Source organism: Neofelis nebulosa, chromosome 3 (genome assembly GCF_028018385.1).
Source record: "Neofelis nebulosa isolate mNeoNeb1 chromosome 3, mNeoNeb1.pri, whole genome shotgun sequence".
NCBI classification, from domain to species: domain Eukaryota; kingdom Metazoa; phylum Chordata; class Mammalia; order Carnivora; family Felidae; genus Neofelis; species Neofelis nebulosa.
The window spans coordinates 165,980,019-166,005,388 of NC_080784.1; the positions used below are offsets into that span (position 1 = coordinate 165,980,019).

The 25,370-nt window shown below is 37.5% G+C and overlaps 1 protein-coding gene across 6 annotated transcripts; it reads right to left on the bottom strand.

Moving 5' to 3' along the window:
• OCIAD1 (OCIA domain containing 1) lies at positions 1-25,370 on the bottom strand. Of its 6 annotated transcripts, none has more exons than XM_058722634.1 (9): positions 25,172-25,370; positions 23,862-23,924; positions 23,137-23,217; positions 16,856-16,909; positions 9,825-9,872; positions 8,710-8,845; positions 7,514-7,689; positions 3,238-3,390; positions 1-537 (listed from the first exon to the last, which is right to left on the bottom strand). In XM_058722634.1, exons 2-9 carry the CDS (start codon positions 23,917-23,919, stop codon positions 500-502), a joined length of 744 nt encoding a protein of 247 aa, XP_058578617.1. In that variant the 5' UTR covers positions 23,920-23,924; positions 25,172-25,370; the 3' UTR covers positions 1-499. The 6 variants fall into 6 exon arrangements, with proteins under 6 accessions (XP_058578617.1, XP_058578615.1, XP_058578618.1 ...); XM_058722632.1 differs by lacking the exon at positions 25,172-25,370 and adding an exon at positions 24,982-25,116; XM_058722635.1 differs by lacking the exon at positions 25,172-25,370 and adding an exon at positions 24,960-25,072.

The following is a 25,370-nucleotide window of genomic DNA, read 5'->3' on the forward strand; positions in this document are numbered from 1 at the left end:
TGCATGTTCCTTTATATTTTATTTACCATACACATTAATAAGTAAATACAGCAAACACCGGAGAAAGGCTTTTTAATAATTTTTTGGATGTAAAGCTTAACACTTAAAATTATGCTTGCTCCCCCCCGCCACCCACCCCAAATCAACATGCAGCTATCATTTATTTTCATATATGCTGATCCTAGAGAATTACAGACTCTTTACAGTTTTAGAAGAGTATCCTTATCCTGTCACTTAAAACAATTTCACAAACTGCATGTGACCACGGTATAACACCATCATTCATACAGTTCCTCAAGGTGAATATAGCCATACAACATTCACATTAAAATCTGTGTTTTAAACATCATTTTAATAAGCCAAACCACAAGAACCCAGGTTCTAGTTTTAAATGTGTTTATGAAGACTGCTGCTGAGCTCAAAGCATGCAGATATTCATGACCACCTAGATGAGGCTGGATATTGAAAACTCCTTCAGTAGGTCCAATGATGCAATTTTTCACTCATCCCAAGTATCTCCATATTTGTTTACTTTGACTAGGAAAAAAGCACAAATAATTGATGATTCCAAACAGTAATAAGTAAAAGATACTATTTAAGTTTGCTATTATACTAAAAAGTGTTTCTCATTTTGAATAAATGCACATGACAGAAAGGGGCTAGCCAGACTTTTGCAAATTGAAGTTCAGACACAAATAATGGTGCACTCTATCAAGAACTTGACATAAATATTTGATTCTCATAACAACCTTATTATAAACACAGCCCCCATTTTAAGGGCGAGAAAACAGATTAGTAACTTGCCCAAGGTACAAGCCTAATAAAGCAAATAGAACAGAAATCAGAACACAAGTCTGTTTAGGTCCAAAGCATGCGTGCCTTTACAAGTTTGCCACACTAAGTGTGGTGTATATTATAGCACACACCAAAAAGTTACCAGGAAATAAAATATAGTAACAAACATTTGAATTTTGTTTTTCACAAAAAATATAGAAACAGAAATGATCAAGTCTTCAGGTTGTGGTTAATTCATTCTTTTCTCCCATGAGCTGTAATACTATACAAGAAGGAAAAAGTTTCCCCAGTCCTACATCTTACGTGAAATTACATTTTGAAACAAGCTCCTCTGTCTTCTCTTACTTTTAGCCTCTCTTCTATGTAGGGTTCATCGATGGATTACAGCTCTTCTAGTATTCATAACAATGTAAAGGAGACGTTGTCAAAGTATGGACTAGGGACCATTTCCCCAAGATTCTTTTGGGGAGTCTGTTTAAAACTATTTCATTATTATAAGAAGATATGATAGGGTTTTCCCCCCTAATATTTTGACTTTTCCCCTAAGCTTCATATCCTCATTGAGTATAAGGTAGTCTTCTAGAAGCTATATGATAATGTGATGCTATCACTGCCCTGACAACTGATTGATAATAAGCTTCTGTTTCTGAAATTTCTCAGTCTTAATTTCTGATTTAGGTGAATGTCAACAAACATATTTTAGGTGACATTTTCTGACCAGTGATGTCTCGGTCAATGTCAAATTTTCTGTCTAGACTCTAAAACAGAACATTCTATAAAAATCACCCAAACTATTTCAAAACTGTTTTGTTTTAAATTCTGTATATAAAGCATACAAACACACACACACACAGCTTTCTTTTTACAAAGAAAAAAATTGTTCCATATTAGTGTCATGTGACAGAACTTCACGACCATTCAGTCAAAACCACAAATGTCAGAATCCAGCAAATGCCAAAGATCTATTTTGTTAACCTTTATTACTAAGCCCCAACCACAACACTCCATATCTGAAACATCAGGACATGGTACTATGTTGTGCAGAAAAAGATTACAGAAATGAGAGAAATGCTACTGCCTGCCCTCGTGGAGCTTACAGTCTAAATCCTCAAATTAAAGTACCAATAAGTCTTTACATATTACAGAGTAATGGCCACTTGAATGCATAATGTTTATGCTAAAGCTTCTTTAATGATAAACATCAACAAGTATTTCTTATTACAAATATATTTGAAAGCTGGGTTTTTTTACACTAATAACATGACAGTAATATTATCCAACATTGTTAGGAAAACAGAATTCTAAATGAAGCGACTGCTACTAATTGGAAATAAAATTGGTTCTAAGGGGCGCCTGGGTGGCTCAGTCCGTTAAACATCCAACTTTGGCTCAGGTCATGATCTCACAGCTGGTGAGTTTGAGCCCCGCGTCGGGCTCTGTGCTGACAGCTCAGAGCCTGGAGCTTGCTTCGGATTCTGTGTCTCCCTCTCTCTCTGCCCCTTCCCCACTCATGCTCTCTCTCTCAAAAATAATAAACAATTTAAAAAATTTTTAAAAATTGGTTCTAAAAGATCATAGTAAAAAATACAAAAGATTTTTATGTATTTTTGCGTTCTTTGTGGTGTATGACTCTCAAGAAGGTACCAGGGACCTCCTTCCTTCCTTCCTTCCCTTTTTTACAGTAGTAAATAGAAAACCTTGAAACAACGGACATACCCTCTAAAACTCCTCAAGAAAGACATCATGAAACTCTAACATTGAAACAGGTACAAACCCCAATTCAAAATGCCTTCTTCCATTAGGGGTAAACTTCTGTGCCAGAAAATTTACTTTGGGTAATGTACAGCAGTTCCAAAAGGAATTAAAACAAACTGTGATCTTTAAATTTGTAATTATAAAGTAAAAGTACTATTGGAAACAAAAGGTCAAACTCCTCTTTTGGAAGTGCCCTAAAAGCCGGTTTGTAAGGCAAATAACTCTTATTCCAATTTCACAAAACATATAAGAAAATCAATTTCACTACTCAATCATGATTCTCCACTTCTGCTAAAAGTGGCATTACAGCCCATTATCAACTTCAAGTCACCAGATACGGTTTTATGCAACAGATGCATCATTTAAGAAACATTATCAAGCCCCAAGGTGACTTCCGATAAGAGAAAACATTCAAATGGATTTATACTTTCTACAATGTGTTAAAACTAGTCTCATTGTCTTAAGTCATACTACCATCTGGACTTCATTATTTTCTAACACAAATGGTCTCTGGAACACCTTAGAAAAGGAAAAATTGTTAACTGATAGCTATCCTTTTTTTTAAAAAAAGGTTATTTTGTTAATTGCTTGAGGAGTTAAATCACATATTCGTATAATTAATATTTTAAACTAATGCTATAGTTTCCAATCCTAAAGAGTAAAGTGATTCATACTAAACTATCATACCTTCTTTTTTTGGCATTCTTTCCTGCATAGGCCTGACTGAGGGGTCAGTCTTATGTGTTAAAGTTACTTCATATGACTCTCTGTTCTTATTCCTTAATTCCTCATATGTAATATTTTTTCTTTTAGGACTTTCTTCAGGGTTGGGATCAGGTCCTAAAACAACAAAGAGTTAATAAATGGCGATAAAAGGATTTGAATAAATCCAAAGCAACTACACTTTAGAAATGCTTCTTACCTACAATAAAAACAGAATAAAGTAAAATAAAGGCTCAAATTATTACCACCATCCCAAATTTTTCCCAAGATCATTACAAAACTAAAATTGACTTTCTCGTACACTGTTAAGCTTTTATTTCTAAACTTTAAAATCCACATAAAAAAATTAAAAAGTAACCAGGGCCAGAAGAATGGATATCATAATATATGCCAGCAAAATTCATATTCACGAAAATGCTACTTTTTAAACTAGAAAATTATTCACACTTTTTATATAATTAAAAAGAAATATAGCGTACCAGTGACAAATGAACAAAACCTGACATAGTACACATTTTACTTGGTATAGTTAAATGTTCCTATAACCAGAGCCTATATGCAAATAACTATAACTATTAAAAAAAAAAAAAAAAATTTACCATCTTTATACTTAAACAGAAACACTTGAAAATACATACTGAGAAGTATAAAATACAGACTTTAATGACAGCACGGATCATTTTTCTCAGATCTAACGGATGCAATACTATGGCAGAAAAAAGCGGCAGTGATAATTTTGGCCGGGGAACCAGCATTTATTCTTTCTCCCAAGGAGAGTCAAGGTAGGAATACATATCATTAAAGAGTCAAAAACTGACCCAAAAATCAGGAAGTGGTTACTCCTAATATTAGATGACAGGAACAAATATTAAACATAGTTTACAAAATGTATAACCGGCAAGGAAAGCCATATAAACACTTTAAAAGAAATTAACCAATGCCAACATGACATTCAGTCAACAACTACTTAACTTACAAAAGTCTTACACACCACCCCAAAAATAGTATCTTTCAAAATTTTACACACAAATTGGGTATATCATTTTATTAACATAATCATATTAATTAAAATAATTTTTTAAAAAGAAGTTTTTATCTAAGTGGAATTTTAGAACTCCACAGGAAGATCCCAGTAAATAATCAGAATTTTCAAATCAACATAACTATACATTAAATGTTTTCAACCATAACCTTTTATTTTGCTACAAAGTATACTGCATTGATACAAAGCAAAAAGGCTTTAAATTTCTAACTAGTCTTAATACTATATACCATTCTTGAAAACTAAATTTTTGCTAAAAAAGAATGCAAAGAAAAATATTATAAACTTATATTGGATTTTAAAAGCACTTACATTTCATTGGTAATGAGTAGTTATTAAATTAATTTCCCTTCACCGTAAGTGATATTTTTTAAATTGTGAAGAAAACTGTGTACTAGATTATTAGTTAGGAACCCACAATTCTCATTCCCACTTAGCTGACAAGCACTGAATGTCCTTGGGCAAATCACTAAGCTTCTCTGAATCTTAGTTTTTCTCAATTGTGAAATATGCAAGTTTGACTAGATGATCTATCTCTAAAGTTCCTTCCAGGTCTAATACTTTTTCTCACCAAAAAGAAAATATTTCTTTGTTCTGAAATTGTGGCAAATGATGGAACATAAATCAGAAGATTAGGGAGAATTTTTTCCACTTACAAAAGCCCAATGAAAATATTCTGCATTGTGTAGCGACCACGATTTACTACTCTGGGAAGGTTATAAAGAGCTGGAAGGAATAAAATATAAAATAGCACTGATTTAAATCTAACTGTAATAAACTTCCTATGATAAGTCTCCTTACAGCTACGAAGGAGTGCTTTCTACTTTGAAAGATTAATAATTCTCAATTTCTGGTAAGAGAAAGCAGAACGAAATAGGGCAGGCAGGACTCAAACAAAAGGGGAGAGTGTCCTGGTAAGGGAGGACAGCACCTGGGGCAAAGCAGGAGGCCACGACTGGCCCCTGTGGAGAGAAGTCGAAGAGTGGCAATCCTGATTTAGAGAAGGGGCTGAGAAAGCAGAGCAGTGGATGGAGAGATGGCTGTTCTGGAGGACATAAAATATACTGAAATATGGGCTTTGCTGTAGTCCTTAGGCAGATACCAAAGGGCATTTTGTCTGTTTGCTTTTATTTGGAAAAGGAATTATGTAACATGGAATGGAATTTTCTAATGCAAATGGAAGGAAAGATGAAAATCATTACAAAGGAAGAGGTGATGCACGGCTAGAATCCAAGTAGAATGGATTCGGACTTGAGAGTCTGGCAAAATGAGAGATGCAGTAAGAAATAGAACAGCTGCCTCTGAAGATAAACTAATAACTAACCACTCTCTCCTAATCTGCCAGCCTTCTTCCCTTTCTAATTGGGAGGTCTTTGTTTCCAACCATTCAGGAAAAAAAAAAAAAGAAAGTCAAGGCTCTCGACAACTTCCACCCACTTACGAATGTCTTTAATTACTGTAACTTCCATTCTCTCCGGTCTCTTCTTTTCCGAAAGGTTAATTAATACTCACCACCCCCACCCCATCCTGCTCTAAAGCAATGCTGGCCAATGTAATTCTCTGAAATGATCAGAATGTTCTGTATCTGCACATTCCAACAAAGCAGCCACTAGCACGTGTGGCTACTGAACTGAAATGCTTACAAAGCAACTGAGGAATTGAATTTGCATTTTGATTTAATTTTATTTAATAGCTACATGTATTTAGTGGCTACTTTATATTCTGACCTACCTAGAACCCCTTCTACAACTTCTGGAACCTTGACTTATAATCAACTTCTCCCTTCCCACTGTTTCCCCTCTCTCCCTTTAACTTAAAACATGGACCCAAATCTGTCCCAGCTTAAACAACAAAAGCTCAAATGTTCCTTTAACCTCATTTGTTCCTTACAGTTACTGGCTTATGGTATTTGCATCAAAGGAAGCGTTTTCAAAGAACATTCTATCCACAATCCCTTATCCAAACCTTCATAGTCAGAAACTTTTCAAAATTCAGTTTCTCAGATTTTAGAAAAAAGTCATAGTATATGGCCCTTATATTGCTTACTATCCATCCATTCAGTGATTTGAAGCAGCAATGCATAAACAAACATTTATATTTCTACAACAAAATGCAGGAAAATCACATTTAAGATAAAGATTACAAATAGACTTATGTCAGTGTAGGTCAGTGTCTGAAACGAATTAAGTCAGATTTTATCATCAGTTTAATTACTAAAAAAGCTTTGTAGGGGCGCCTGACTGGCTCAGTTCATAGAACATGTTACTCTTGATCTCAAGCCCCGTGTTAGAAAAATAAATAAACAACAAAAATTTTTAAAAATAAAGCTTTGTGGTTGTTAGAATTTTTTGGATTTTAGGATTTTAGATAAGGAATTGCAAACCTGTACTTTCTAATTCTTTACTCTTCACCGCAAACTAGATTGAAAGAACGAAGGAAGGAAATGATGTCTGCTGAGAGCCCATTACTTGCCAGGCATTACCTCTGATTATTTCATCTGATTCCAAAAGCTCTTTAAGAGAGGTATTATTATCTCCATTCGGGAGATCAAGAAACTGAAGGAATCACAAATTAGTTACTTGCCTAAAGTCACATAGCTAGCCAATGTCAATCATTCAAATCCAGGCCTTAATCCAAAGTTGATGGTGTTTCACTTACATTCTGTGATCTTCAAAGCTAGTATTTACACAAACTTCACAAAGCATTTTCACATGGATTTTCTCACTTGACAACAGTTCTGTAAGGCAGGTAATTATTATTTTTCTCACATTATAGACAAAAAAGCTGAAAGCCTTTAAGACCAGCCTAACAAGTGTAACTTCTTTGAAGCCTCCCTGAGGTCCAATTTAGCACTTCTTCTTTGCTAGATCACTCAAGTTGGTTAGTATTTTCAATTAATGGGACACATTAGTAATTTTTCCTTATATTTCTGTATCTTCTAACAGTCTAAGAGAATTTCTCAGGGACAAGGACCACGTCTTATTCATCTATACTTCTTCCATACCTAGCTGAGCGCCTGACATCTACTGGACATCACGAAACGTAGAATGAAGGAAGAAACAAATGCACAACAAACATGCTGAGTTTAGGGTGGTGGTGGAACATACAGGTGATATCCAGCAGAAAAGGTGATCAAATAAAGTTTATACATACGTTGGACCATAAAATGTTGAAATTCATTTCAAGAGAAGTTTCTACCTTGGGCAATATGATCAGTAATACCAGTGGGAGTAGATTCATTCATAGAAGCACTGAATGGAATTGGCTCATAATGAGGAAGCATGTCTTTTTCTATGTTGTCTGCTGCTGGAGATGTCACAAAAGATGAATGACCACTGACATTTGAGTCATATTTTGACTTCTGAGAATAGTGCCTGTAATTCATATTGTATAAGAAACACAAGTTACTGTCTACACCCTAAGAAGTGTGTCAACATATAAAAACTAGTTATCTTATTTTCTAAAGGAATCGTCTAATTTTAACATGGTCATTTATGATAGCAAAATGAAGTCTTTCTCTCCACCACAAAAACCTTAAAAATATGTTCTGACCCATTTATACAACTTAAAAATGTCACTCTTAATATAGAAGAAAAGTGTATTAGCCAATTTTCTAATCCCTAAGCTTCAGAGATCATTTTTAATGTGTTTAAAGTTCTTAGAAAAAAAGTACTTCAAATCAGAAATATGTCCAGTATGTCCAGTTCCCACATTAATTGGGAAGTTACTTCCATAGCTAGCAGGCCATAAACACTATTTAGCTAAGGCAGATACGTAAGGATTACTAGCATTCATGGACTTTATCATTTATAACAATTTATCTATTAAATCTACTTAATTACATTATTGATCTACCTATCCAGATGGACAGGATTCATTTATTTATACTAACATAATTAAAACAAAAATTTGGAGAACGTACATACATAACAACAGAAGGATTAAGAGATGAGACTGATGAAATTTGGGAATTCAAAAGAAAAGTCCAAAATATAGTAATCAAAAGTGTTTGCCAAATGAAAATCCTTTATTCTGGGATTAGCATTCCCGATAGGATGCAACTCTCTATTTAAAACAAAGGTAGGGGTGCCTGGCTGGCTTAGTTGGTAAAGCCATGAGACTCTTGATCTTGGGGTCATAAGTTCAAGCCCCATGTTGAGTGTAGAGTTTACTCAAATAAATAAATAAAATTTAAAAAAACACAAATAAAAACAAAAGCAGACAAATTTTACTCCAAGTAAAACAGAAATAGTTTTAGCTTGCTGGAAAATGGCAAGTTTCCAATGGTCCTTCAGGTTAGGCAATGTTTCATGCCCTCAATTATGGCAATATCCAATTACAATTTTTTTTAGCTAAAATTAAAAACCTTTGATAAAAATCAGAGTTTGGCCTACCCAGATGGTGAAGATCGCCGTGCTTGTCCTGAGCGTAAAGCTTCTCCAAGAGGGGAATTCTCAAGATTCTTGAACTTCTCTTGGCAAGTTTTCACGTAAGAAAGCTTTCCAGCAAAATATCCCATGATACAAGCAACTTATTTGTAAAAACAAACAAAAAATGTGACTCAATGTGTCCATTTAGATAAAAATCTTTCCTAAAAGGAAACTTGTTAAGAAATGTGATCCTGAATAGAGGTCGTTGGTACGGGAAGACTGAGATTTCTTGAAATAATGGTACAAGTACCATTATATCAGCCTTAGAGCAAACAGAATCTGTATAGATATAATTCACTTTCACAAAATAATCCAAAATAAAGTTGCTTTAAGATATATAAATTCTACTTTACTAATTATTAATATAGACAGGAAAGACGTGGTAAAAGTATAACGGAAATGTGGAATTAAAGCAGAGTTCTAGCCTAATCAGAAGGATTTTAGGCCATTTCTTTTCCTGTAAAATGGGAATGCTACCATTTGACCTGCTAATTTCATAAGACTGTTTTTAAAATTAGGTGCAACAAACCCCTTAAAATAATGAATTATGAAGTGATACCTAAACATGGCTAGTGTTGCCATCATTATGTGTTTATTTCCAATATAAAAGAGAGGCTACCCTGGGAAGAGTCATAGAAAAGCCACAGGTGCTCTTTTTTAAAGCAATTTATTAGCTTTCCTATAAACCATACTATAGTATGTAAGTAAATTATGCTTGCTTACGCTTTAAAATGTAAAGAGATTTTTAAAAGTTGGACTTAATTTTAAGACACTTTACTTTGGTTCATCACTACTTGACAACTTTCTTTCCTCATAAACCAAGAGAATTTATTTTAAAATACTGTCTCCTTACACATCACTTAAGAGGAATAGTTTTATTATATTATAAAGAAAAAAATTCCTCCTATTAGTAACTTGTGATTCTTAATGCCCAGGTAGTCAGTCTGTTTAATGAAAAGCTTACACAAACTAGTCAAAACAAATACACCAAACAATGGCTAGGAGTTAGATGAGACAAAACATTTGGTAAAAACTACTTATTTTACTTAGAAAGGAAAACTAGGGTTGTTCATACTTACATAGAAGTTTAGGGATGGACCCATATCTGGGGTGACTTGAAAGGATTCCTGAAGATAAAAGGGTAGATATTCCTGAGTAACACTATTGGAGATAGACACATTTACATAATTAGAATATTTCACTTTCTATTAAAATAAAAAGGTTTATGCCAATGTTTATGCTAAATGTAAGAAAATGACACAAATAAGCAAACTATTTCTGTGAATCATAATCTTCATCTCTTCTAATGTGAGACAAAATAATAAATTTGGAATTACAGTATAAAGACAGATCTATTTCTCAGCAGCTTTGGGCAACCCACAAAGATAAAAGGAAAGATCAGTATGGACTACCTTTAAATACTACCTGACAACATTAGCTCTCTCCATAACCCCAGAGAGGTCTAAGACTATAACTACCGGGTGCCTGGGTGGCTCAGTCGGTTTAGCGGCCGACTTCGGCTCAGGTCATGATCTCGCGGTCCGTGAGTTCGAGCCCCACGTCGGGCTCTGTGTTGACAGCATAGAGCCTGGAGCCTGTTTCAGATTCTGTGTCTCCCTCTCTCTGACCCTCCCCTGTTCATGCTCTGACTCTCTTCTGTCTCAAAAATAAATAAACGTTAAAAAAAAAAACAAAACTATAACTACTTAAAACAGAAAACCAAAGCGCCTGGGTGCTCAGTCGGTTAAGCGCTGGTCTCATTCAGCCCAGATCAGGATCTCAGTTTTTGAGTTCAAGCCCTGCATCTGGCTCTGCATTGACAGTGCAGACAGAGCCTGCCTGGGATTCTGTCTCCTCACTCTGCCTCTCCCCCACTAGTTCTCGCTCTCAAAATTAAATAAACCTTTTTTTAAAAGAGAGAGAAAACCAAGTAAATCCAACATTAAGAGAAAAATGAAATCCAAATGACTCTATAATCTATTAGCACAGGTGAATTTATTAGCAAGATCACTTGAAACAAAGTCAATACACAAAAAAATATATGTATCATTTCTATATACTAAAGACAAACAAACCACACTTTTTGAAAGATACAAAAACAATCAAAGATCCAGGAGTAATCTCATGAAAATTTCAAAGATTTGTACCCTGCAAACTACAAAACTTACGGACAGAAATGAAAGCTACAGGGAGGAACATACCATGTCCATGAAATGAAAGACTAAATATTGTAAATATGGCAATTCTCCATAAATTCAATGCAATCCCGATTAAAAATCAAAGACAGTGTTCCCAGAAGTTGAAAAACTTATTCTAAAAATCATGTGCAAATACAAGAACAAGGCAATATTGAAAAACAACAAAAAACTGGAAAACGGACTACCAACAAATATCGAGATCTATGATAAAGCTAGTAATTAAGACTGTCCCAAGCACAAGAACAGATAAACTGACCAAAACCAGAAGAGAGTCCAGAAACAGGCCACACATAGTCACTTATGAAAAAGGCAACACTGCACGCAGTGAAAAAGACAGTTCTTTCAAAATATGGTGCTGAGTCACCTTCATATACATAAGGGGGTAAAATGTACCTTGATCCCACCTCATACAACATGGGCATACCTCAGAAATACTGAAGGTTCAGTTCAAGAGCACCATGATAAAGCGAGAAAAGCAAAAAAGCAAGTCAAATGATTTTTTTTTTTTTGTTTCCCAGTGCATATAAAAACATTTATGCTTTACTGTAATCTTTTTTTTAATGTTTTATTTATTTTTGAGAGAGACAGCATGAATAGGGGAGGGGCAGAAAGAGGGGGAGACACAGACTCTGAAACAGGCTCTAGGCTCTCAGCTGTCAGCACAGAGCCCAACGCGGAGCTCGAACTCAAAAAACCGAGAGATCATGACCTGACCTGAAGTCAAAAACTCAACCAACTGAGACACCCAGGCACCCCTGTAATCGTTAAGTGTACAACAGCATTACGTCTAAAAAATAAAATACTTTATTGCTAAGAAATGCTAACCATCGTCTGAGCTTTTAGAGTTGTAATCACTGATCACAGATCACTACAACAAATACAATAAGGAGAACATCTGAAATATTGTGAGAACTGCCAAATGTCAGAGACACAAAGTGAGCAAATGCTGTTGAAAAAATGGTGCTAAGACTTGCTCAGAGCAGGGTTGCCACAAACCTTAGAGATTTGTAAAGAGTGTAAAATCTGTGAAGTGCCATAAAGCAAAGCACAATAAAACAAGATATGCCTGTATTCAAAAACAATTCCAGATACTTGAAAATTTAAGTGGGAAAAAAATAAAGCTTATAGAAAAAAAGCATGAGATTCTTCATGTCCTTTTATTTTTTTTTAATTTTTTTTTTAACGTTTATTTATTTTTGAGACAGAGAGAGACAGAGCATGAACAAGGGGAGGAGCAGAGAGAGAGGGAGACACAGAATCTGAAACAGGCTCCAGGCTCTGAGTTGTCAGCACAGAGCCCGACGTGGGGCTCGAACTCACGGACCGTGAGATCATGACCTGAGCCGAAGTCAGACGCTTAACCGACCAAGCCACCCAGGCGGCCCTCTTCATGTCCTTTTAATAGACAAAGATCTCAGAGCACAAAAAACCCTCATCATAAAAAAAATATGATAAATTAGACTCGATCATATTGAGAACTAGTTAATCAGTGGGAAAAAAATAATATCACAATACATGTATCTGACAAAAGACTCACTTTCAGAACATACAGAGAACTCTCACAAAACCAACAGAAAAAGAAAACGCAATGGAAAAATGGACAATAGACTTGAACAGACACTTCACAAAAAAAGAATATATTCAAGTGAGCTATAAACAAAAGAAAAGGTCCTCAACTTCATTTGTCATCAGAGATGCAAATTAAAACCACAATGCAATCAGTATCACTATTCACTCACCACAATGGCCAGAATTCTGGAAATAGGAAGTGTTGGTGGTAATGTGACACAAATAAAACTCTACTAATAAACTGGCCTGAGAGTGTAAATAGGTCTAAACAATCTAGAAAGTTTGGCAGTTATCTACCAAAGCTAAATATATACATAATCTACGACCCAGCAAAATGTCTACCAAGAGATGCTGTCTGTATTCATAAGAGAACTATTTGTAATAGTCAAAACCGTGAACTACCCAACTGCCACTGTACAAGATGGATAAGCTGCTGTGGTGTATTTACACAGCAGAAAACTACATGGCAACAAGAATATATAATCTACAATTACATGCAACAATGTGGGTGAATCTAGCGATGTGCTGGAAAACCAGCTCTCCAAATAACCAGTCCTGATTTGTAATGATCAGCTGCCGTGGAATAAATAGTTGCACCATGACCAATGTCAGCTATCAATAGTTTAAAAATTGGCTTGCCAAGTTCTTGAAAATTTAACAACCAGCTCTCTGGAGGTGGTATAAGCCAGTTCCGATATACCACTGAATGAATCTCATAACACTGAAAAAAAAGTGTACAAAAGAGTACTTGTTTAATTTCACATATACAAAGTATAAAAACAGAACTAAATTATGCTATCAGCCTCAGTTACACAAGTGAGATAAGGAGAAAAAGGAAGATGGTAACAATATCCACTTTCATACAAAAGAGTTGTTCCTTCATTCTGTCACCAAATAGTTACATACCGCTTACAACAGACACTATGTACTAGGAAGTAGGAACAGAACAATGAACAAGATGCTCTCTTTGCCACCTCACAGAGTTTTTACAGTCTAGAGAGAGAATGAAGGCAATACAGCGTGGTCTTATTTACCCACTCAAATATCTGAGTATCTACTATGTGCACCGTGCCCAGTGGTCAATGCCAGAGACAGTCTGTTTCCTAAAGGGAAGTAGCAGGGAATAGAGGCAAATAGACTTGTCGAAGGTTAATTCAACACTCTTGACAACAGATGGTGGCATTAATTATAGCGGCTGTGCAGATGGAGGTGAACAGGTCACAGAGGTATTTAAGAGCTGGACTAGAATGGACATTTATTCCACAAGGCAAATAAGAAGCAGAAGTTAAGGATAATGTCTCAGTGTCCTGAAGAGTGATACCATTCAAACATGGAGAAAATAGAGAAACTGGTTTGGGGGGGGGGGGGGGGGGGAAATGAACTCAGTTTGGGATGCAACATGTCAGCATGAGGAACCTGTGAGGAGGGCCATCTGTGTAAAGATACGCAGAATATGGTTCTGGAGCAGGTGTCTAGGCTAGGGATAATCATGGGGATTTAGAGCAATACATGGTCTCTGAAGCCCAGTTATTACTGGGTTAACAGTGTATATACGGACTGAAGACTGAAAGTCAAAGCAGAATTCTGAAGAACACAGGTGGAGGATGAAAACCCACACTAGAATATTAAGTACAACAGGTCATAGATTTTGGTCTTTTAGTGTTAGCTACTAAAAACAGTGTATAGTATAGATCAAACACCCAAAAACCATGAAAAAATGGAGGAGGTGCCACAGGCAGGAGAAAAATCAGAATATGCGGTCATAGAAGCCTAGGGGAGAGAATGTTTCAAAGACTGGTTAAAGTCATATAACCAACAAGAAGAGAAACTGCCCATGGAATTTAAGTAACAAGGAGGTTGTATTGGTAACGGTTCAAAGTTTTGGTAAATGTCAGGGGCAGCTGGGTGGCTCGGTCGGTTAAGTGTCCAACTCTTGATTTTGGCTCAGGTCATGCATGATCTCTCGGCTCTTGGACTGGGCCTCACGCTGGGCTCTGTGCTGACAGCATGGAGGCAGCTTGGGATTCTCTCTCTCTTCCAAAATAAATAAACTTAAAAGTTTTGGTAAATGTTGGAACATATGCAGAATTTTTTGACACAAATGCAACGGGTTGAAAGAAGTTAAAAGTGAAGTGCTCCTTCATGAAGTCTGGCTTCAAATGCAAGACATCTGGGAAGAGTTGGAAAGGGACAGGAGGAAAGGTTTTTCTTTTTCGTGTTCTCACGTTAAAACAGACCTGGACATGTTTAAATGTTTTCGTAGAAAGAGAATGAGTAGTGATGGAGCAGCTAAGACCACGTAGAGTATGACACTGTGGATGAAAGCATATACAAAACGTTAGGTATTTTGATTAAATGCAAAATGTCTTGATGGATTTTGGATTCTCTTCCTAAAGTCTTTTCCAATTTCTTTCTTTTCTTTTAAATAATTTATTTATTAATGTTTATTTTTGAGAGAGAGCGAGCGCAAGGAGGGGAGGTGCAGACAGACAGGGAGATGAGGATCTGAGGCAAGCTTTGTGCTGACAGCAGAGAGCCCAACATGGGGCTCGAACTCATGAACTGTGAGATCATGACTGGAGTGGAAGTTGGGCACTCAATCGACTGAGCCACCCGGGCACCCTCCAATCTCTTTTTTTGAGACTGACTTTTTTATTAGAATACTGCACCCGAAACAAATCTTTAATACAACAATAATAAAACGTCTTAATCCTGGGAAAGTTACCCGAGTAATATATCATTCAATGTTGTTTTTTATGTTTTTTATTCCAAATTATCAAAACCCTAAGAGTAACAACAAACTGACAGTTATGACATATATTATATAATAAACATTATTCCATAAACTAAGTTAAATCACTTTCAGCAATTCAATCTTTCTAAAAATTGGATAATGGAATTCTACTGTAAGGCTCCAGGCTCAGACATTAAGGACAATTACAGAGGCAGATTCTGGAACAATACTCTTGATTATGGTATGACTTTTGCAAATGAAACCACAGAGGCACAAACTGCCACTGATGACAAGTCAAATAATTAATCACCAAATGGTGACTAAGAATCCAGGAAGATTTTAGCTGTAAGAACAATGTGCCTCCTAAGTTACAGGTTCTAACAGTTTCAGTGGGATTCACCGTACCCAGAAGCAGTTCTATCATGAAATATCTGCAACGAAAACAAGGGAATTGCTGCTTCAGTTAGCTGTATCATTAGTTAAGTGTAGGAGCAAGGCACTTCTAAGTCAAGCAGGGTGCTGGCTTCAGCAGCACATATACCAAGCCAAGCAGGTGCAAACAAAAACAAACAAACGAAACAGCAGGGGTGAGATTTTATTGTTAAAGCTAGAAGGTCTGTCTAAATGAGGAGGTACAATCTGATTCTCCTAACCACTACCACTTCTGCCTTAACCTTCAAGCTCTCCAGTCTCCTACTCTACCGAGGCTCAAAAGCTCCAAGAGTTTCTACCCTGTTCTGGGACACCTCATTCCAAGGATATATAGTTCACAAAATAAATGTAATAACCATTTAACTGAAAGACTTAAAAATTACACTCAAAACCCACACATGAATGCACCATAATATTCACGCCAAGAGAATCTGGGACAAAAAGTGTCCCCCTACCTCTCCATACTATAAGACAAAGCTCTGGTTCAAGGAGCTAGGAAGCCACTGATCTTTAAGACAGTGTAGAAGAATCACCTGAAGTTTGTTAAAACACAGATACCTGGGCCCTACCTTGAGATTCTGATTAAGGAGGTCTGGGATAGGGCCCATGAACTTGCATTTCTTTAAAAAAAATTTTTTTTTTTATGTCTGTTTATTTTTTGAGAGAGAGAGACAGAGCACAAGCAGGGCAGGGGTAGAGGCAGAGGGAGACAAAGAATCTGAAGCAGGCTCCAGGCTCTGAGCTGTCAGCACACAGCCCGATGTGGGGCTCAAACTCACAGACTGAAAGATCATGACCTGAGCTAAAGTTGAACATTCAACTGACTGAGCCACCCAGGCGCCCCTGAATTTGCATTTCTAACAAGATCCTAGGTGACAGTGATGTCGATGGCCTTTCCCAGACCAGGTTTGTCTCTCTAGCTGTTTGCAAACCTTCTTCAGGTTTTTAGTTACTTTTCGCTCTTGTAGATTGTTAATGTTGCTACAGCAAAGGAAGACATCAAATTTTCAAATCAAGACATCTGAGTCTGTGGGTCCACAGAGACATAACTCTCCTGAGAAGTGTATCAGTGATCATGTTTAATACATTACACTTTATCTAAAAATGAGGAAAATTACATTTTAAAAAACATAATGATATCCAAAATGCTAAGTAAATTTGAAGTTTAAATATTTACCTTTACTAATTAATCCTTGAGTGATCAACATACTTGTTGCAGCCAAAGGCACAGCTGGAAGAGAAAAAAGAACTTGTCAACATCAACAAAACAGATTTTGTCTGAGTTCATTAGGAAAAATGTGTATCAGTAAAACCATCTAGGAAGTATGTTGCACAATTAAGATCTTTAAAAAAAGTTTTTCCATTTTTAAAAGTTGTATTATACATAGTCAATAAACAATTTAAGTTTAAAATTAAAACTTAAAATTAAGCTTAAAACTTAAAACTTAAAATTAAGCTTAAAAATAACATTTTAAGTTTAAGAAAATATTACAAAACATTAAACAATATAATTCAAGAACCATCTAGATTTGGCTTTAAAAGAACCTAATTCAAGAACCATTTAGATCTGGCTTTAAAAGAACCATTCATTAGTATCAATTAAGACAACATAGTAAATAGTGACTAAAAACTCTGCATTCGGTAAGGAGGAATACATTAACGAGAGGCAAGAAGTATTATTACAAATAAGAGCCACTACTGAATAATTACTCAACTCCATGGACCGTGCTAAGTGCCTTACATACATTTTCTCACTTACTTTTCACTATCTCCGTAAGGTACAGTACTTTTTATTACCACCTTTTAAAGATATGGAAACTGAAGCTTAGACATGTTAAGTAATTTGCTCAAGGCCATACAGCTACTTCAATGGCAGGTTCCAGATTCTAATAGTCTGTCTCTCATACCAGACCTCAATCTTTCAAGTTCTAAAGTACGCTGCATGAACCAAAACACAAAATGTTATTTGTCTACAATTATACTGTGATTGGGGCAAGAACAAGCATAGATTTTTAAATACTAATATTTTTTCTTCTAAACCAGTGAATTCCTTGAAACTACATGAAATATTATATATTACAAAATATTAGTGTCAACCACATTAAAAGAAAGTATCTATATATGTATATACACACGTATAAATCCAGACTGAAAAATCCAAAGCTCTCCATTAGAATCTCAAAGGAGCTCATAATTTAAAAATCACTGTTTTCAACACCAGCACTACCCAACAGAATTTTCTGTGATGATGGGAATAGCCTGTATCCATGTTTTCCAGTTAGTGTGCGGAGAAGGTTTAAAATAGGAACCCTGAGACTATCCTTTTTCATTTATGTATTTATTAAAAAAATGTTTATGTTTTATTGATTTTTGAGAGAGAGACAGACAGTGTGAGCTGGGGAGGGGCAGCAAGGGAGACATAGAAACTGAAGCAGGCTCCAGGCTCCAAGTGGTCAGCACAGAGCCACATGTGGGGCTGGAACTCATGAACCTCGAGATCATGACGTGAGCAGTCGGACACTTAACCAACGGGAGCCACCCAGGTGCCCTGAGACTGATACTCTTAAGAAGACCTCCTTATAAGGTCCTTGGCTGATACGTGGGAATCTAACTGGTAAACAGTTCCCTGTGAGTGATATAAAACTTTACCTGAATGGTAAGTGGCTCACTGCACCTAAACTGCTAATGCAAATACACTTGCTTTCCTTATGAGACTCTGGAATTTTGGTACCTTCTAGACTGAGGGGGTGTGTGTGTGACCAGCCCTCAGTAAAAACCCCTGGTCTCCTCTGGAGTTCACCCCATATTCCATTCCTTTTGTTGATTTTGCCTTGTATCCTTTCTGTTATTTTAAATTTAAATAGCTACATGTGGCTGCTACCTTGAACAGCACAGTTCCAGATCAGGGGCTGGGAAACATTCTGTAAAGAGCTAGAGGTAAATATTTTAGGTTTTGTGGGCCCCAGGTCTCTCTGTCCCATCTACTCAACTTTTAAAGCAAAAGCACCAAGACAATAGTAAACAAATGAACACAGATGTGGTCCACTAAAACATTATTTATGGATGCAAAAACATAAATTTCATGTAATTTTCACAGGTAACAAAATATTCTTTTCTTTTTTTTCAACTATTTAAAACTAAACACATAAAAACTATTCTCAGCCCAGAGCCATACAAAAACAGATTTGGCCCTTTTAGGCTATGGTTTGTTCAACTCTGATCTGGAATACATGAACAATTTAAGAACTAAGGTAATTAAGATGTTCAAATTATTAGAGATTGCATGATTAAAATCCATAAAGTTAGAAGAGGGCATTAGCTTTGCCATCAAAAACAATCTGCAGGAACCCTAAGGTTTGAATCCCTAGTCTACTACTTACAAATGGATTTCACCTTTCCTAGAAAAATGCTTTAAGATTCATTAAAATACCTTCAGGTATTTTCATTTAAAGTTTTTTGAAAGATAAGTCCGTTTTAATTATAGCATCAGTACAATTTGTAATCATTCTTTTCCTTCAGCTTGATTCAAGAATTGCAACATGAAGGATTCAAGAATCATACAAGAATAAAAAGTGTTGAGTCAGTTGGCCATCTCTACAAAGGACAATGCTATCCCCATTTCACTGTCCTTAGGCCAACATGGTATAATGCAAAGAGTAAGTTTGGTTAAGAAGATTCTAGTACTGGGGCGCCTGGGTGGCTTAGTCGGCTAAGCGTCCAACTTCGGTTCAGGTCATGTTCCCACACTTTGTGAGTTCAAGCCCCGCAATGGACTCTGTGCTAACAGCTCAGAGCCTGGAGCCTGCTTAGGATTGTGTCTCATTCTCTCTCTGCCCCTCCCCATCTTGTGCTCTGTCTCTCTCAAAACTAAATAAACGTTAAAAAAAAACAAAAACAAAAGATTCTAGTACTAGTTTTGCCATTCACCACTATGTCTTTGCATAAATCTCTTAACTTCTTTTCATGTTATAAAGGATAATGGTTTAGAACGAAGGTCTCTCTGGAGCGCCTGTGTGGCTCAGTGGGTTAAGAGTCTGACTCGATTTCACATCATTGATGAGATCAAGCCCCATGTTGGGCTCTGCAATGGCAGCTTGGAAGCTGCTTGGGATTCTCTCTCCCTCTCTCTCTGTCCCTCCCCTGCTAGTGCAAACTCACACTCTCCCTCTCTCAAAATAAATAAACTTATAAAAAAAAAAAAAAAAAAAAAAAAAGAGGGGCACCTAGGGGGCTCAGTTGGTTTAGCGTCCGACTTTGGCCCAGGTCATGATCTTGTGGTTCACAAATTTGAGCCCTACATTGGGCTCTGTGCTGACAGCTCGGAGCCTGGAGCCTGGAGCCTGCTTTGGACTCTATGTCTCACGCTCTCTGCCCCTCCCCCACTCACGCTCAGTGTCTCTCTCTCTCTCAAAAATAATTCAAAAAATTAAAACAAAAAAAAGAATTAAGGTCTAATTCACGTATTCTGTCACAGTAAAAGGGAACGGTAAACTGAAACAGACTTCAGAGATTTCTAGTCTTTAACTGGAGTAAAGGGATACTCAGAAAGAGTAAGTCATGTGCCCAAAGCAACACAGATAGGTAGTTTGTGGTAGAGCTGAAACTAAAACCCAAGTCTCTTGGCTCCCTGGTCCATGGCCTTATTCCACTGCGGTACATGACTCCTATTTCAAGATCTGGCCCTCAGGCTATGGTTCCCTCAACCCCCACAACTCTATTTGCTCTATTTGCTCTATTGTGTCAAGTGGCACCTGGGTGGCTCAGTCAGTTCAAAGTCTTGACTGGCTCAGGTCATGAACTCACAAGGTTTGTGAGCTGGAGCCTCACATCAGGCTTACTGCTGTCAGCTGCCGTCAGCACAGAGCCAGCTTCGGATCCTCTGTCCCCCTTTCTCATCAGGCTCCAAGCTGACAGTGCAGACTGCTTGGGATTCTCCCTCTCTCTCTCTCAAAATAAATAAATAAACTTTAAAAATCTTCCAATGCCATCCCACCTGCCCTAGTCCAAATGACACCACAATCAATGACATCTCCTCACTGACCGTACGTCTGATACAATTTCAAAAGCTCGTAACAGATTTCACAAAGTACAACTTATCCTTCTAACCTGTCCTGCAACCCTGGTACCTAATCTTCCTTTTAAAAATTTACAAACCAGATGAACATAAGGGAAGAGAAGCAAAAATAATATAAAAGCAGGGAGGGGAACAAAACATAAGATGACTCTTAAATATGGAGAACAAACAGAGGGTTACTGGAGGGGTTGTGGGAGGGGGATGGGCTAAATGGGTAAGGGGCATTAAGGAACCTGCTCCTGAAATCATTGTTGCACTGTATGCTAACTAACTTGGATGTAAACTAAAAACATAATTAAATAAAAAAAATAATTAAAAAAAACTTACAAACCAACCTCTTGGCCCTAAAACCGAAAGAATATAATGAACCAAATCTTTAACTTCTTGGTATTATGTTCATTTTCTATCCCCAGCAAAAGATCTCTATTCCAATCAGTTCAACCTCAAGTCTCCAATAGAGATCAAGTTATTGTAGACTCTGCCTTTGTTCACTATTCCTTTCATCTAAATGTTCCTCCAACATTTTTCTTCATTTACCTCAAGTCCTATTAGTTGTTAAGACTCATTTGTTTACTAAGGCCTTTTTTAGTTAAATCAACTCCAATTAATTCATCCCTTTTTAAAATTCCTACAGTCATTTTTCAAAATTCCTACAGTCATCATGTACTTAATCTTTCCCTAAGTGTTTCATGTGCTATCACTGTCTCAATTACAACAAAAAAAACTACTTTAGGACAAAGACTAGGTCTCATAAAATTTAAATGCCAGGCCAACTGGTGAAAATATACATCTTCTTTATTTAAGTTACCTCCCTTTCTAAAATTCCCTTCTACTTTTTTGGTAGAATTACTTTATCTGAAAGGACTTCAGTGACCAGATGAAGCAACTCTAGGATTCTGTTCCAAAGTAAGATTCTGTTTTGTCGCTTTCAACATAATCCCTGTATTTATTTATTATTTTTTTTTAAATGTTTGTATTTGAGAAAGAGACAGAGAGAGTACTGAAGTAGGGGAGGGGCAGAGACGGAGGGAGACAGAACCAGAAGCAGGCTCCAGGCTCTGAGCTGTCAGCACAGAGCCCGACACGGGGCTCAAACCCACAAACCATGACATCATGACCTGAGCCAAAGTCGCCACCCAACGAACTAAGCCACCCAGGCGCCCCGTATAATCCCTGTATTTAAAAAACAAAATCCTCACGTAAAAGGTCTCTAGTGAAAAATCCGCTAGTAGTGTGACAGCATTTCAGAATGATAAAGTGGAAACTGACTAGGTTTTATCATGTAAGTTAGGAATCTTAAGAGTTAAAATCCCAAGCTTCTTTTTTTTTTTAAATTTTTTTTTCAACGTTTTTTATTTATTTTTGGGACAGAGAGAGACAGAGCATGAACGGGGGAGGGGCAGAGAGAGAGGGAGACACAGAATCGGAAACAGGCTCCAGGCTCTGAGCCATCAGCCCAGAGCCTGACGCGGGGCTCGAACTCACGGACCGCGAGATCGTGACCTGGCTGAAGTCGGACGCTTAACCGACTGCGCCACCCAGGCGCCCCTAAAATCCCAAGCTTCTGACTCAGACAGACCTGGCTTCTAGTCCAGACATAACAACTGATCAGCTGTGTAACACTGGGTAATTCATTTAACATCTCTAAATCTTAATTTCTTCATCTGTAAGGTGAGGGTAATAGTTATCAATCTTACTGGGTTGTTTTTATATAATCCGTGTACACTCAGTAAATTATTATTGTCACCAACAGAATTAAGTCATAGTTTTGAATAAACTTTCTAAACATTATTACTTTAAACATACACAATTCATTTTCCTTAATCAACCTCTTTTAGCAATAATCATACCATACCAAAAGCATGCCAATTTTTTCCATATGAAGTCAAAATAATTTCAGGTACTAAAAGTCAAATTTTGGGGTCGCCCAGGTGGCTCAGTTGGTTAAGTGTCCAACTCTTGATTTCGGTTCCAGATTCATGAGATTGAGCCTGGCGCCTGGCTCTACACTGGCAGCACAGAAGGGCTTGGAATTCTCTCTCTGCCCCCTACACTCGTGTGTGCACACGCATTCTCTCTCAAAATAAATAAACATTAATAAAAAGGTCATGGGGCGCCTGGGTGGCTCAGTCAGTTAAGCATCCAACTTCAGCTCAGGTCATGATCTGACGGTTTGTGAGTTTGAGCCCATGTCGGGCTCTGTGCTGACCTCTTGGAGCCTGGAGCCTGCTTTGGATTCTGTGTCTCCCTCTCTCTCTGTTCTTCCCCCACTTGATCGTGCGCGCGCTCTCTCTCTCTCTCTCTCAAAAAAAAATAAAGATTACAAAAAAGGTTTTTTTTTTTTTAAAAAGGTCACATTTTATTGATTAGAAAATTTAACTTACATCTGAACCAGAAGCTTTCATCATTGCACTCTGCGAAGACTCTTCTTTCTTCCTCGGTTGGAATGTAATCAGCCCCTATGTCTTTGTACCAAGGAAAATTGGCAAACGTTAAAGTGCTCATGGAAAAGCTAAGCCTAAAAATTTAATTTAGTCTGGACATTAACAAAACACTCTTTTTTTTAAATTTTTTTTTTTTTTTTCAACGTTTTTTATTTTATTTTTGGGACAGAGAGAGACAGAGCATGAACGGGGGAGGGGCAGAGAGAGGGAGACACAGAATCAGAAACAGGCTCCAGGCTCCGAGCCATCAGCCCAGAGCCTGACGCGGGGCTCGAACTCACGGACCGCGAGATCGTGACCTGGCTGAAGTCGGACGCTTAACCGACTGCGCCACCCAGGCGCCCCTACACTCTTTTTTTTTTAAACGAAGTAATGAAACAACTGGCTTGTAAACTTTTAACAAACTGTGCCTTCAAACAGGAGTTAGTGCTATTATCTACTGATCAGGACTAGCTACATAATGTGGTGGTCCAGTGCAAAATGAAAATATGGAACCACTGTTCAAATTATTAAGAACTTCAAATGGCAACACATCATTCAACCAAGTGTGTGTGACTGCAGTGGTCACACACTCAAGCAGCCAGTCCAGTTGCTATTATTCAAGGCAGGGAGCTTTTCTACATGGAAAGTGCTTCTAAATACAAACATTTAATATTGATAATTACGGGGAATTGGTCTTGGAACTTCTGCATTCGGCTCTCGAAAATCAGCCCTCCCATTCATCTTTCCTGCATCAAAAACAGTTAAGTATTAGAAATGATGAGATATATCAAAATAAATTAAGATAGTAAAATCACTAGTCTCCATGGCAATCAAGAAACAAATATTTACTAAACACTACTACATCTGAAGTACTTGATGTAATAAAAATAGTCACCTAAATAAAAAAGTCACAGACCCATTAACTAATTTGGAACTGATTATTCATCTTAGGTCCCTTAATTGAAAAAAAGAACAATAGGGCCTTTATAAATATTTATCAACAGATTACCTCAAATTAAGATATAAAAGGATATCGATAAAAGACACATTTTTCCTCCTGAAGCTGGTTATTTCACATTATCCTATGTTTTAAACCTTCCAGACATAGAAGAGGAAAAAAATCTCAAAAGTCATTTCTGGGATTCCATTTTTAAAAAATGAAATAGTCATCGGGGAAGATACCACCTCTCCCACAAGGCACTACTCCACAAAAACTGAATAACAAAGACGTCACACCCTTCTCCGTAGGGTTAAAAGCTAACAGAAAATTCTGTATTCTCCAAACTTTTCTCGCTCCCTGGGCAAACATTTCAAGAACATATATATTATTTACTGTTTTGGTTTTTTTTTAACCCATGCCTCAAGACTTAAAAGACAAACAGATTCGACAACTGCGTATTTGATAAAGTGCTCACACAGGATGAATATTCTATCTTAAAAACCATTTACATAAAAATGGGAAATGGCATTTTGATTAGGATAGCAACTGAGGCCCTTGCATATTTCACTCACTCGGTAAACCTACATGTCAATCCCTTGGCTAGGAAAAAAAGGATACATGAAGTCTGCTAAACAGACTACTTCCATCCTGCAACAACAATTAAGTTAAAAGTGAAACCTGATTTCCTGTAACTGCATACTACCTAGAAACCCTAGAGACACGGCTGACAACACAATTTTAACCTCTTAATCCCCCAAAAGACCCCTGAACTGAACCCTCGTCGGCCTAACGTCGGTTCCCGCACTCCATCCCCCACCACCACCATATCGACGTCTGGCACCTGCCAACACCCCAGTACACACGTTCGTCACCACGAATCACTCCCTCGCCTCCCCGGGGCACCCGCACTCCGAAGCCCGAGAGCCAACGCGCGATCTGCCAACCCTCGCAGGCGGGAAAATGGCGGAAGGTGCAGGATAGCGGCTGTCCGCGCGGAGGTGGTGAGTGGGCAGGTTGGGGCGGCATGGGGGCTCTTTGCGTCACCTCACCCACCTCCTGACGACAGCGGCGAGCGACGGCGCGGCGAGTCCGGGCGATCTGGGGCAGAAGGCCTGGAAAGGCCAAGAGAGGGGAAGGCGCGCGGGGCTGCACGGCAGCAGAGTTGGGGGGTGGGGAGCAGACAGCAACTTGGCCTCCAAGAAGTCACCCAAATACGGGATCAAAATGACCGCGACCCGGAAGCACTGGCGAC